The sequence below is a fragment of the Passer montanus genome, unplaced genomic scaffold (genome assembly GCF_014805655.1).
Source record: "Passer montanus isolate IOZ18808 unplaced genomic scaffold, ASM1480565v1 scaffold68, whole genome shotgun sequence".
NCBI classification, from domain to species: Eukaryota; Metazoa; Chordata; class Aves; order Passeriformes; family Passeridae; genus Passer; species Passer montanus.
Genome location: NW_024371926.1, coordinates 3,012,839 through 3,027,382, shown reverse-complemented (window position 1 = coordinate 3,027,382; position 14,544 = coordinate 3,012,839). Strand labels below are relative to the sequence as shown.

The 14,544-nt window shown below is 50.2% G+C and overlaps 1 protein-coding gene and 1 non-coding gene across 7 annotated transcripts in view; both read right to left on the bottom strand.

Moving 5' to 3' along the window:
• The window catches only part of PUM1 (pumilio RNA binding family member 1), an 80,600-nt gene that overhangs the window by 29,278 nt on the left and 36,778 nt on the right, over positions 1-14,544 (bottom strand). For 4 of the 6 annotated variants that reach the window (XM_039729108.1, XM_039729110.1, XM_039729107.1 and 1 more), the window contains exons 8-10: positions 8,429-8,522; positions 7,046-7,150; positions 1,475-1,626 (exon numbers count right to left, since the gene is read on the bottom strand). In XM_039729108.1, the coding sequence (XP_039585042.1) occupies positions 1,475-1,626; positions 7,046-7,150; positions 8,429-8,522 (351 nt within the window). The remainder of the gene's footprint in view (positions 1-1,474; positions 1,627-7,045; positions 7,151-8,428; positions 8,523-14,544) is intronic. The other 2 variants (XM_039729105.1, XM_039729109.1) reach the window with 1 other exon arrangement.
• On the bottom strand, positions 3,565-3,649 carry LOC120511763. The gene has a single exon (XR_005629824.1). It is a non-coding gene; the product is annotated as a small nucleolar RNA SNORD103/SNORD85 (small nucleolar RNA).

The following is a 14,544-nucleotide window of genomic DNA, read 5'->3' as shown; positions in this document are numbered from 1 at the left end:
CTGGAATGCTGGTGGGTTTTATTAACACTCTATTAAGATGTCACAAGGGTGACAAATCAAGCGTCCACACTCAGTGCTCCAGGTTCCCAAAGCCTCTGCCTCAGCACTTTTAATGCAAACAATCCCTGCTGCATCCCCTCAGAGCAAGGTTTGCATTCCAAACCCCGCTCCCGACCCCACTCACGCCTGCTCCACGGCCATAAAAGTAATGAAACATCCCATAAAGGCCACTGGCACTGAGATATTTTATTTTAATAGCCTGAGCCTTTGCAATGCTCTCTCATCTCATGCCTGCTGCATCTGTAAAGGCCTTAGAACACCTCCTGACACTGGGTTTGGTTTTCAGCGGGTTTTCAGCTTCTGAGCTGAAGAATTCAGCTGCCAGTTGCTCTTTATTCTGCCACCTCCATCACCAAGGACCAGACAGGAGTGCTGCTGAGGGGACTGAAGCCCAGCTCTGGTTCCTGCTGATTTCCCCTCACACACCAACAGCAGCAGAGGTTTGCTGCTGCACAGCTCAGGCCATTCCCAGCCTGACCCACTGGTGTTCCCCCAGCACTGACACTCAGTCATTCACCACCACCCAGCCACACGTGCCACTCTCCACATGCATGACAGATAAATCAAATTACAAACGTACAGATGGCTCCTGTCCCTTTGTCTTTAGGACAGGCTGAAGGGTTTTCTCCTCATTTAAAACTACCCAGAGCTGAGGTGAGGATCAGTCATAGAAAACATCAGGGTTTTGAATGGCTGGAGCCATGTCAGGGAGGCTTGGGTTGGGTTTTCCACAGAATCAGCTGGGTTGGAAAAGACCTTTGAGATCACCAAGTCCAACCTATGAGCTGACACCACCCTGTCACCCAGACCACGGCACCAAGTGACAAAGTGACATCCAGGTTCTCCTAAAACACCTCCAGGCACAGGGACTCCATTCCAGTGGGCAACCCCTTACACTGTCCCATCACCCTTCCTGGGAAGAAACTCTCTCTGATGCTGTTCCCTCAGAGGGAATGGGCATGGGAATGGGAATGGGCATGGCAATGCAAAGGGGCACAGGAATGGGCATGGGAATGGGCATGGGAATGCAGTTGGGAGTGGGGGCATGGGAATGGAATGGGCATGGGAATTACATGGGAATGGGAATGCAAATGGGAATGGGCACAGGAAGGGGGTGTGGGAAGAGGCATGGGAATGCAAAGGGGCACAGGAATGGGCATGGGAATGGGCATGGGAATGCAGCTGGGAGTGGGGGCATGGGAATGGGAAGGGGCAGGGACACAGGGAATGGAATGGGCATGGGAATGGAATGGACGGCCCTGAGGCTGCCGAGTTTGGACGGCGCTCCCAGGGATGCCCAGGCAGGGATTGCTGGGGCTCTGTGCAGGTCCAGGGGTTACAATCCAGGATCCCTGGGGGTCACTCCCAGCTGAGGCCATTCCCCACCCAGAGCCCAGGAGGTGCCAGGCCTTACCTGCTGCTGGCCCTGCTGCGTTTGCTGCGTGCTCTGCTGGCTGGCTGAGTTGGTGGCGGCGGCGGCGGCGGCCGCCTGCTGCTGGAAGAGGCTGGCAGGGTAAACTCCCCAGGGAGTGACTCCATAGTACTGGTGAGGGACCACAGCTGGACCTGGAACACAGCACGGGCAGGGTGAGCGCCTGGGGGTCAAGGGGCACACAGCACCCAAAACCACCTGCTAATCATGCCTAGATTAATGGGATCTGTGTGAAACCCTCTGCAAACACAGAGGCATTTGGCATTTGGGTCACACATCTTATAAAGTTTCAAGTCAGACCTGGAATTTCATCACTGCACAAGGTCAAACTCAGCCAGCAGCAATTCCATGTTTTTACTGGTGTGCCCTGGTTTTACAGAGAAGGAACAAAAATCTCCAAGCCCAACAGAGGAACCTTATTTCAAGCACAGAGACAACTTCTCATGCCAGCTGACATTCACAGCTCACTGCCATCCACCTTCAGCTCCTCAATAAATTACCAAACCTCTTCACAGCTGGAGTGCATCAACCCTCAAGTATTAAAATGCTCCTTTTCCAGCCCTGCTTTGCATTTGTAAATCTCCCCTAAAAGAGGCTGCATGATCCTGTCCCTTCCCACATTCCCTCCTCAAACTTCACATCCCCTCCTCAAACTTAAGAGGCTTAAAAATAATAAGAATCTTGGAGAGCAGCAGAAAAAGCCTCACTTTTGAAGACTCCTTGTGTTCATCAGGTCTCAGGAGACCACAGAAATTTGGAGATAGCAGAATGGCAGCCTCTGTCCTTAAATAATCCCAGTTAGAGTAATGCTGAGGAAGCTCTCAGTGCTGAAGGAGGAGCCCTTCCCACCCCATAACACGGATGGGAACCCAATAATATTTTTTAATATGACTGTTTGGTATCTTTAGAAAGGTCAGCAGAAAAGCAGCAGTGCTGCCTTTGATTCCCAAATACATCCCCTTTCCAAGGCTCCCTCCCCACAGCAGGAATCGCTCAGGCAGAGCCAGAGTCAGGTGTGACACTGGAATGAACAAATCTTTAGAGAATCTTGGTCATGTCTGCAATAAAACCAGGATTTTTTTTTTTAAGGGAGACACTCAGGACTTGGGTTCTGCCCAAGTGTGTGATTCCATGGAAAATGAGGATGACACAAAAAGGGAGGTGCAAACAGCGTCCTGTGTTAGCCCGGCTGAGACAGCAGGGGGAATCCTGGAAGTCCCCTTTCCTTTTGGTTTTTATTCCTTTCTTCTTGATTTTTACAGTAACAGGCTCAGCTGAACTCCTGCAGGATGTCAAGGAGCTGGATGAGCTCCTGCTCCCACATCCACACTTCAGAACATTCGTTCCATGTTTTGTGCCAAATATTAAATTCGTATTTCAAACACGTAAGAGTTACTCTCATCATATTCTGTTTTTAACTACTGTGCTTTCCCCAAATTTAGGATTGAGGTGCCCAGCTCTGTGCACAGCAGGGAGGTGCTGGCTAATTCCAGGCAGATGCTGAACACCTGGATTTGCATCTCACCCCAAAGCCCATCCTTGCTGGATTTACAGAATCAGAAAGGCTCATCTGCTTCTCCTGCTCCTGATCTGGAGCAGCAACCACTCATTTCTTACCTTCCACCCTGGAAATTCATGAGCAGTGCCAGCTAAAATGGAAAAAAACCCACAGCAAATGAATCAGTGCCGTGAAGGTGGTGCCTGTGGTGCCTCAGCAGGCACACACAGGTAGGCAGGGAGTGATTTTAACCTGTTTATAATCACTGAATGCACATCAGACCCCAACTGCCAGGGTTCTCGTGCACCCAACAGGGCAAGAGCTGCAACTGCTCCCTTTTAATGCAAGTCATTAACCTGCATTTGCCCTCAGGCTGCTGGAAGTTGCTGCAATTCCTTCATCTGGGCAAAATTTGGGCATCTCTCTGGGACATTTTAGTCTCAGCTCTAATTATCAACCAAGCACAACCTAGACGGGCTTTTCTCCTAGGCAGAGGCTGCTGCCAAAGCCCCGAGTGTACAAAAGCAGAGGAGACTTTGAAGTTTGCAGCAGCTGGGTTTGAAAGGGCTGCGAGTCTGGCTCAGCTGCTCCGAGCACAGGAGAGAGGCTCATTATTGAACAGAGTTCTCAGTGAGGGCAAGCGTGGCATCACTGCCAGACCCAGCAGCACCCAGAGCTGACCCCCTGCAGGACACACTGCACCTGCTCCTGCTCTCGTCAGAGCCGGGCATTCCTGGGAAAAGGAAAATTCCAGCGCCTCTGGAAGTGAGCATTGCCCATGCTGTGTCACAGCCAGAGCTGCTCCTTGCAGGGAACAGCAGCAAACCCAGCTGGGAGCGTGCTCAGGACATCACTGAGGGGTTTGAGCTTCCACCTCAGCCTGCCACCCCAAGCTCTCCTGCAGGACAGCAGTGACAGCAGCTCCAGCTGCCCCAGGAGCTCAGAGAGGCCGCAGCAGCAACTCAGCAACTCCAGGGATCTGTGGGGTGATCCCAGTGGAACTCCCAGTGACCTGTGGGGTGATCCCAGTGGAATTTCCAGGGATCTGTGGGGTGATCCCAGTGGAACTCCCAGTGACCTGTGGGGTGATCCCAGTGGAACTCCCTGTGACCTGTGGGGTGATCCCTGTGGAACTCCCAGGGATCTGTGGGGTGATCCCTGTTCCAGCTTCTTTTGCCTCTCCCGCCCCTGGCTGGAATTCCCAGCATGGCACCCACGGGTGCTGCTTTTAGGGATGGCAGTGAGCAGCTGAGCTCAGAGGTGCAGCCCTGGCCCAGAAGGGCAGGACTGCCCAGGCTGGCACTGCTGAGGCACCCAGGACAAACCCAACTGCAGGAGCTCCCAAATGCCAGTCCTGGCAGGGTGTGCACACACCCAGACCTGCTCCAGCTCAGCACCCAGGCTGAAAAACCCCAGAATGTGCAGTGGGAGGATCTGCTTCTCCTGCGACCAGGTCATCCCAGCATCCATCCACCTCCCCACAAAGAGCAGGAACACTCTGCTACCTGCAACACTCCACCCCAGAGGAAAAAATTTCCCAACTGGCCTAAAAAAAGGCAAGTTTTCAGTTTTTTGAGTGACATCTTTCTCAAATGATGGAAGGCAATTCAAAGGCAGCAGTATCTTCCCCACAGTTTAAAATCTAAATGAGGGTTTTTTTTTTAGGAAGCTCTTCCCTCTGCATTCAAATTTGTTCTTTAAAATGCTGCTATTGTTGGGAAGAGAAGAGCATTATCCTAGAGCTGCCAGTCTCACAATCATGACAAACCTGCCAAAATGGCAGAACTTTAATTGACAGATTATCTCTGCCATAAAACACACACCAAAAGTTTCCTCTCTGCTCTGAGAGGAACTGTGAGCAATAAACTCCAAACTCATTTCTTCCATCTCTGAAGCTCCTCCAAGTCCTCCCAATTTAACACTCCCAGGCACACTGAGGAGGCTTTTTGGCTTTGTATAAACATTTAAATTGTCTCATGTTCCTCCAGTGCTGCTCTCAGTCATGAGAGAAGAAAAGGGTTCTCAAACCTGCTCAGGCCCAGACAGGAAAGATGCTTTTCTGAAATAAACATCAACGTGAAGTTTATTTTGTCATTTCTAGGGTGCAAAGCCTGATAAGAGAGTTAAAATAACTCCTATTTCTCAGTGGTGTAACACTATAAATACACCCAGCACATTACACATTGTTTTGTTTCTTTCAAGAGTCATAAATTTAGAATTACTCAAGTAGAGGCCCTGATGCCAAGTTCTGGGATGCTTTAGGTATCCCTGGGGCGTTATTTCCAGTTCAAATGTCTAAAACCCGAGTTAAGCACAGCCTAAATGGAGTTTTCTTCTGGTCAGAGGCTGCAAAAGTTCAGGCAGTTCAGCTTCAGTAGAGCACAGAAAAAGAAAAAAACGCTGTGTTCCACACTTGGTACTTCCTGGAAACGTGGCCCAGCTCCATGAGGTCTTTCTATGAAATCAAGCTGCTGACCTGCTGCTGTGCACTCTGCTGCTCCCCAGAAAGGAGCTCTGCAGGCCCCGAGGTGATGCAGAAGGGCCCAGCAGGAGCCTCTCTGCACAGGAATCATTCACAAACCTCCTCCTTCCTCTGCCTGGAACCGGGGCTGCCGACGCCCTGGAGCTCCTCCTGACTGAAGTTCCCTCTGGCACTGGCCAGCAGCAGCTCAGCTCATTCATTCCCTGCTCCATTCACCATCCCAGGAGGGTTATGGAGCCCTGGAGCAGCAGCAATGTCCTTGTGCCCCTGCCCTTGGCTCTGTCCCACGGAACCACGGCGTCACTCGTTTGCCAAGGGCTGCTGCTGCCTCCACCCAATCTCCCCATGGCATTGCATAATCCCAGCACAAAATTCCCAGCAGCCCAGGCCAAAGCCCAGAGTATAACCCAAACTCCTCACACACATCTGCATGATCCACTAAAACCTCCATCCAAGGGGGCAGCAGTCGCTGAATTCCCACTTCAGAGCTGACCCCACGATGGCCTCAAAGCTTAAAAGCTCAGCAGGGGTTTTGTAAGAGCTGGACCAAAACTGTTCCAGACCACAGAGGGTCACATCCACACACACCCAGGTGGGTTTGATCTGGAACAAGCCATCCAAAAAGAGGACTGGAATGAGTTTACAAGCTGCAAGTGAAGCGTGGCAGCAGCAGGAGCCTCCACGAACAGCCCCACTCCAAACAGAGCAGTATTCATTTGCAGCACAGAACATTCCCTCTACCCTGCTCAAGGAAAGCCAGGCATGGTTAGAAAAATCCTCCTCTAAAAGCACATCCTTCCTTTAAAAATCCCTTCCTGAAAGCACGTTCTTCCTATAAAAATCCTCTCCTAAAACCATGTTCCTCCTTTAAAAATCCTCTCCTAAAAACATGTTTGTGTTTTCTCCCCAGCACTTGGGCGAGAGCTTTATGGCACCCCCAGCAGAAGTTCCACGCTCACCGTGTCCCCCACAGTGCCTGACAAGCTGTGGCACGGAGCTGGCACCTCCAGAATCACCAGTTCAGGCTGTGACAGCTGGGAGGAATTTGGGAACTGATACATGAATGGCTGGAGGAAGATCCTGCAGAAAGAGCAGAGGCTCCATCTTTGCTACCATCTGGAAAAGGGCATGTTCCCAGTGTGAGCCCCAGCAGATATGGATGTGTTCACCTCCTGGGAAGTGGAAATTTCCAACAGAATTTCAGGGAAGAGCTCATTTGTAGGATGCACCACACACTGAACAGAAAGGAGACACAACTTTCCTGGCAGGAAACACATCCTGCATCTTTCCAGCCTTTCAGAAGTCTGTTTTCAAAGATTTTCCTTGCTACTGTAAGTCACCAAAACACCCCAAAAACAGAGCAATATTTGTGTCTGTTCCCTTCCCATTTGCTCTGGGAGCCTTAAACAAAAATCATCCCATTTCATCTCCAGTTTTAACGACAAATTCTGGTCACTCAAACCACACCATTATTTCAATTCTCCCCCCACAGGAGCTGATGCTTGCCTTGCAGAGGCCAGAGCAGCTCTGCAAGCCCGTGGCTGGCAGTGCAGAGGGAGCTGGGAGGTCTCACCTAAGGTGGCAGCTGCCGCCAGCCCGGCCGCGTACGGATCCGTCCCCGGAGGCGCCGCGCTGATGATGTAGGGGTTGGGAACGAAGGCAGCGGGAGCTAAACCTGCTGAAAACATTCCTGTCAGAGACAACAAACCCAGCAGGACTGCAGCCCCGCCACAGCCCCCCTGCTGCTGCCTGGGCAACACCAAACTCGGGCTGGTTTCGTGGTTTTAAGGTTTTTATGGGTGGTTTTCTGTAGGGAGTGACAACAGTGAGTGTTGATGGGCAGAGGAGAAATCTGGCATTAAAAACCCCAATTCCAAGGATTCAATGCTCCTTAAGAGGTAAAATCCTTTATATCCAATCGCTCAGGTGCTGCTGCAGGGCAGACAGACCCTGTTCAGGAGGCTGGAGGTTGTTACTACTCTGTATTTCCTACAGTGAGTAAATCAGTACCCAAACCACCCCACCCTGAGCTCCGTGCCCACCACAGGATCCCAGCACTCCAGCTGGTCAGTGTGGAAAGGGCTCAGAGTGAAAAACATTCTGTGCCTCTGCAAGGGGACAGTTTAATCATTAGAGAAAGCCCAGGTGGGCGGGAGAGGGGTGTGCAGGGGAGGTGAAGGGGAGGAAGTTAAAAAGCTGGATAATTTCAGTCCCTGAACTCCACTGAGCACACAAGGGCACAGCACAGAGCTGGGAGAGCCCCAACACATTTATACTGGGGTTTTGGGCAAGAAGAAACCCAAATTCCCACCACAAATTGCTTATTGTGCTCAAAACATTAATACATTGTTTTCCTGGGTTTCTACACATGATTAAGTGCTTTATTCCCAGTTAATAAAAACATATATTTTATATATTTTAATGAATAATTTTTATGGATATTAATAATGTGTTTGCATAAATTACATTTTTAACTCATAAGACCCCTGGCTGCTCATTCAGTTGACATTAAAATGTGCATTTCCCCTCACTTCACTGTGCTGTCACCCTGATTTATGCTTCACTCAGAGGCTTCCAAAGCCTCTGCTGACTGACCAGCACCCTCAGGAGGGTGAGAGTGTCAGTCCTGCCACACAGGGAACTCCTTTAAAAGGCTTCTCAGGTGTGCAAGAGACACCCTCAAGCCAAACTGGAAAAAAGCACTTCTGCTCACGTGTTGATTATCAGCTGTAAAATACACTTTCATGAGAGTGTCAGTCCTGCCACACAGCCTTTAAAAGGCTTCTCAGGTGTGCAAGAGACACCCTCAAGCCAAACTGGAAAAAAGCACTTCTGCTCACGTGTTGATTATCAGCTGTAAAATACACTTTAAACCCTCCCAATCCTTTTTCCCCTGCAGTTTCCCCACGGATCAGGAGGAGGGCAGTGGAATAGGCAGGAGGAGAGGCAGACTCACCTATGTGTGGCTGGTGGGCAGCAGCCAGGGCATACTGCTGCTGCTGGGCTGCTGTCAGCTGCTGCACCGCCAGTGCATTGGGCCTCTGGAACAGCTGTGGGGAGAGCAGAAACAGCCCTTGAAGTGGGTACAGACAGCCCTTAAAGTGGGCACAGACAGCCCTTAAAGTGGGTATGGACAGCCCTGAAACTGGGCACAGACAGCCCTGAAACTGGGCACAGACAGCCCTGAAACTGGGCACAGACAGCCCTTAAAGTGGGTACAAACAGCCCTTAAAGTGGGTACAGACAGCCCTTAGAGTGGGTACAAACAGCCCTTAAAGTGGGTACAAACAGCCCTTAAAGTGGGTACAGACAGCCCTTAGAGTGGGTACAAACAGCCCTTAAAGTGGGTACAAACAGCCCTTAAAGTGGGCACAGACAGCCCTGAAACCAAGCACCAACAGCCCTTAACCCAGGCAGGGAGTACAAACAGGATCCTTAAATCAGGCACAAAACACAAACCATGTCTTTAAACTGGGCACAAATGCACAAACACCGCTTAAATCAGGCACAAGCACCCCCTTAAATCAGGCACAAGCACCCCTTAAATCAGGCACAAACACACCAACACTCCTAAACTCAGTCACAGAAACACAAACACTGTCCTGAAATCAGACACAAAATGCATCCTGAAATCTGGCACAAACACACCAGCACTGCTGAACTGGGGCACAAACACACCAAAAATGCTGAACTGGGGCACAAACACACCAGCACTGCTGAACTGGGGCACAAACACACCAACACTGCTGAACTGGGGCACAAACACACCAACACTGCTGAACTGGGGCACAAACACACCAGCACTGCTGAACTGGGGCACAAACACACCAAAAATGCTGAACTGGGGCACACAAAAAGCAACAACTCCTTCCTTTCCCAGCAATCCCTTCACACACATTTCCTTTAACCCTACAGATACTCCACTCCACACCTCAAAAGACCTGAACTCCTTTGGAATCAATGCCTGTGTTAATCCACCTGAAAAAACCCCACATTTCTGCAGCACAGCCAGCCCCAGCCCAGCTCTTCCCTCTGCTGTTCCCTCAATCCCAAAGGATTTATCCCAGCTCCTGCTCACACCCAGCTGCAGCCTGGGGGTCCCCAGCAGCACTCCAGTGTACCTTCCCAGTTTGGCTGAATTGGGAAATGGGATAGAAAGGGGACAGCAAAGAGATGCAGAGCCAAGTTTGGGACATCCAAGATCCTTCAGAGCCAGCAGAGGGGACACAGCCCCAGGATCACAAACCCCAGACCAAACACTTCCTTTACCTGCAGCCCCAAGCTCACTTCTCCAGGTTACTGAGAATTTATTCCCCACTAAGAAAAAAGAATACGATTCCCTTTAAGTATTTTTTTCTGAGGGTTGGGGTTTTTTTTCCTTTCTTCAGGGCCTTACTAAAAGTTTTTTTTTTCCAGCTTCTTTTGCCTCTCCCTAAAGGAAATCCCTGGATTCACCCATCTTCAGCTCTAATTAAAACATTTAAGAACAGCCAGCTGAATATATCCTCTGAAATTATCCAGCACGTCCATCCCCCCTCACTTCCAGGGACATTTCTGAGGTGGGAATGACTTCACAAAGCACTGTGAGAAATGTTTTCTCCCTCCACTCCCTCAGAACAGTCTTGGATGCCCAAATGCCTACGATTTTCACACCTATTATCCTGCCCTCCTTTCAGAGAAGTGAACTGCTGGCAGACACAGCAATAATTCTGCCCAAATTTTTGGCAGAAACCCACAACTATCAAGAAGAAGCCCAGAAACATCAAGAAAACTCTATTACTTATTTTATTTAGAGGCAAAAATTGGCACTGGTTCTCTTGAGAGCAGGGTGAATAAAGCTGTGTGAGAATACCCACCTTTATTTTTGTCTTTATACAAGTTCAGGTGGAGAAAACACATCTGAGGGATCAGCATTGGGTTTATGAGGTGGAAATGCAGCATTTAGGGAAGCCAGAATTAACCTGCTGTGTGCCAAACCCTCACCCTCACTACAGCTTTGTTTGCTCATCACTCAGAGGCTATCAGAATGTTCCTTGTGGAGGAAAATATCTGATCTACAGTTCCTTTATTGCCTCCTGGGCCATAAAACACCCTGAGCAGTCTGGGTGCACAACACACCTGCTTTTCCTGCCCTTTTTGTTGTTTTAAGGTGCTATTTGTGGTCACACAAAGCTGGGTGGCAGCTCTGCTCAGGTGCCACCTCTGCTCAGGTGCCACCCATCACCAGGAGTTTGGGCAAAGCTCCACAGACATCCTGGAACACAAACCCTGTGAGGAACCCCTGAGGGAGCTGGGGGTGCTCAGCCTGGACAAAAGGAGACTCAGGGGTGCCCTCATCACTCTGCACAGCTCCTGGAAGGTGCCTGTGCTCAGCTGGGGCTGGGCTCTGTCTCCAGGCACTGACACAACCAGAGCACACAGCCTCCAGCTGCCCCAAGGGAAATACAGGTTGGATATCAGGAAAAAGTTTTTCACAGAAAGAGTGATAAAGTTCTGGAATGTTCTGCCCGGGAGGTGGTGCAGTCACCATCCCTGGGTGTGTTTAACAAAGCCTGGATGTGGCACTGGGTGCCAGGGTTGAGTTGAGCTGTTGGGGCTGGGTTGGACTCGATGAGCTTGAAGGTCTCTTCCATCCCAGTGATTCTGGGAATTCTGGGAACATCCCTGAGTGCAAAGCACCAAGGAGATCATGGACAACAGGAGCAGCTGAACACGGAATGAGGGACAGTGGCTCTGTGGGAGTGACCAGCAGCATCCTACTGATCAGCAAATCTGGGGAAAAAATCCTGTAAATCCCCTAAACTGCTTCCTCCTGATGTGGGGATTGCTCTGCAAGATTCTCAGGTTTGGGGTCTGCTGTATTGGCCCAGCAATCTGAGCTTTTTAGCTTTCTTCAGCTGCAAAATTTTACCAAACCCTTGAGTTCTCACGTGTTTTTCCAGCCTGTTGATGTGGATTCCATCACAGTGAAGCAGAGAGGAAATGGCTGCATTATTATTTCCTTCTCCTGAGGGCATAACAAGCATTTACCTCCCTAAAAACACTTGTGCTCACTTTACACATGTGAGGACTTCCACACCTCCCAAATGCAACTCAATGAACCACCTGGGAATTAGAAAAACTGGGAGAAAGGAATCCACACCCCCTCACAGCCTCAGTACTTCACCATCAATATTTCACCTGCTGCTCTTGGCTCTTCTGTCGTCTGCCTGCTCTGGGGGCTCATCTAGTCCCTGCAAAATCTGACTTCCAGACATAAAAAGTCTGCAGGAAAGCTGGAGAGGGACTTCTTACAGCACAGGACAAGGGGGAATGGCCTTAAACTAAGAGAGGAGGGATTTAGATGGGATTTTGGGAAAGAATTTTTCCCTGGCAGGGTGGGAGGGGCTGGGATGGATTGCCAGAGCAGCTGTGGCTGCCCCTGGATCCCTGGCAGTGCCCAAGACCAGGCTGGAGCAGCCTGGAACAGTGGAAGGTGTTCCTGCCATGGCAGGGGTTGGAATTGGTTTCCCACCCTGACCATTCCAGGATTCTGTGACCTCTCCCCAGTTTAATTCACAGCCTTGCTCAAACTCCCTCAGAAGAAACTGAGCCCAGCTGAAGATTTCATCCTGCAGAATGTCCAAGGAAGCAGAGCCAAGAAAAACCATCCCAACTGCAGCCTTTGCTGAGCCAGACAAGCCAGGGGAGCTCTGGGAATCCTCAGCTCCACGTAAGGCTCGCTGTGCTGTCTCCATCTGCTGACAGCACAGCCCCACACTCCAAACCCAGCAATCAGTGCTAAAAGGTGGGGTTGGGGAGCAGAAAAAGGACAAGGAACCTCTGTAAAGGACTATTAACCTGAATTGACAAAGGTACCAGAAAATTGCACCTGGGGTGTTTCAGGCTGCTGGAAAATGCATTTGGAGTGAAAAGCTACAAAGCCCTGACACGGTTCTGGAGGAGTTCAGGGAGATCATCCAGCATTTCAGTGAGGCTGTTCCATGTGCAGACAAATGAAGGATGATTTCCAGCACGTGGAGGAGCTCACTGAGGGAATTCCAAAGAAGCAGAACCCCAGAGTTATGGGAATTCTGGAAGATCAGATTTCCCCCAGCCAGTTTCTTCTGCAATATCAACATGTGACATCTCTAATTAGATCAGACATGAGTAAAACCTTCCCCTTCCTCACACTGCCTTCAGCTGTGCTCGCCTGTAATCCCTTCCAAGGATGGGATGCTTCAACACAGCCCCAAAAGGCACTTTCAGGGATGAGATCCCTTGTTCAGGACAGATTTCCTGCTGCCAAAAGAATGGCCAAAGTCAGATTCCTTTCACGCAGGCTGAGAGTGGCAGTGGGCAGCAAGGACCCCTGGCTCTGGGGATCAGGAGTTAAGGGAACTGGCACAAGACCCCTGGATTTACACAAACCTGCCCTGAGAGGGCACATTTGTCTGGGGAGTGATTCCTGATCTTTACCACAGCACCTCAGGCTGACTAAAGGCTCCTGTCTGCTTTCACTGCAGGTGGAAGCTGCAGCAAGGGTGAAAACAAAAAATAACAGATCTTGTCTGACAGCCCAGCAGGGCCTGGGGGACCAAGGGACAGCAGCTGTGTCCCCACTGCTCCCCCAAAATCAGGGAGAGATCAGAGGGGACTTGGGTTTCACAACACAGAAATGGAGCTCAGAAGTGGCTGGAGCCCCAGGAGAGGCTGAGGGAGCTGGGAAGGGGCTCAGCCTGGAGAAAAGGAGGCTCAGGGGGGACCTTGTGGCTCTGCACAGCTCCTGCTCCAGGGAACAGGGACAGGAGCAGAGGGAACGGCCTCAGGCTGGGCCAGGGCAGGCTCAGGGTGGGCACAGCAGGAATTTCCCCATGGAAAGGGTGCTCAGGCCTTGGCAGGGGCTGCCCAGGGGGGTTTGGAGTGCCCATCCCTGGAGGTGTCCCAGGAATCCCTGGATGTGGCACTGCGTGCTCTGGGCTGGGGACAAGGTGGGGATGGGGCACAGCTTGGATTTGATGTTCTGGGAGGGCTTTTCCAGCCTCAGTGATTCCATGATTCCCAGACAGTTGGTGACACAGAGGTGACATCAGCTCCACATGGACAGTGCCCGTCCACTTGGTATGAAACAAAAAATGCAAACCCAGCCAGAAATCCTCACTGCATCACCCCTGAAACAGGGACCCTTCCCTGTTCTGCATTTCTTTGGGAGGGTTTATTTCCACCAGTGAGGTGCCAGACGTGCCAAAATTGAAATCTTAATTTTTAAAGGCTGAAAGAAATAAATAAAAACTCCTCAAACTTGTAAATGAGCCTTCACTTAAATAGAAAACTCTGACAAAATGCAAATTCCAGGCTTCCCACTCATGCTGTTCCAGTCCCATCTCTAATGCTTCTCCAGAAGGAGCTCACTAATGTTTAAAAAACCACCCAACTTTCCTGGTTTAGAAGTAATTCTGGCATCCCAGACCTTACACCAGAGCGAGACAAAGACTTGGAACTATCTCGTTTTTTTCCCTTTTTGAACTCTACAGCAGCTATTTAGTTTAATCATTAAATTTTCCATCATTAATTTCCCAAAGATGCTGTAGAACAGAGCAGCCAATTGAGCTCCAACACAGATATTTACATTGCTTTTAAGGCTGTGATAACTCAGCACAAACTTGGCAATGCTTTCCCTCACTCCAGAGTGCCAGAGGCTCTTCTGCTAAAAAAATCAGATATTTTAGGGAAGCCAGGGAGAGTTATAAATCCCTCCAATCAGCTACAACAAAGGATTCCCTTCCACTTTGAGGGATATCACACTTGCAAAGGGAGAGCAATAAAGCTTCCAATCATTACCCAAACGAGCAGGAACAGGAGCAGAGCAGGAGTCGATTGCTGGAGCCAGGCCCAGCATTCAGCAGGAGCCAAGGGAGTCTGGGCTTGTGTGGGAGAAAGGTCAAACAAACCTAAGCCAGGCTCAGATAAGGGTTTGTAGTAGTGGACTCTGCCCTCAGGGTTTAAACCAGGCTCAGCTAGAAGAAAGTTTGAACTTGTAATTGCCTCAGGCTGCTCTGGCTGAGCAAAGCTGATGTAGGGCTTAGTAAAGCA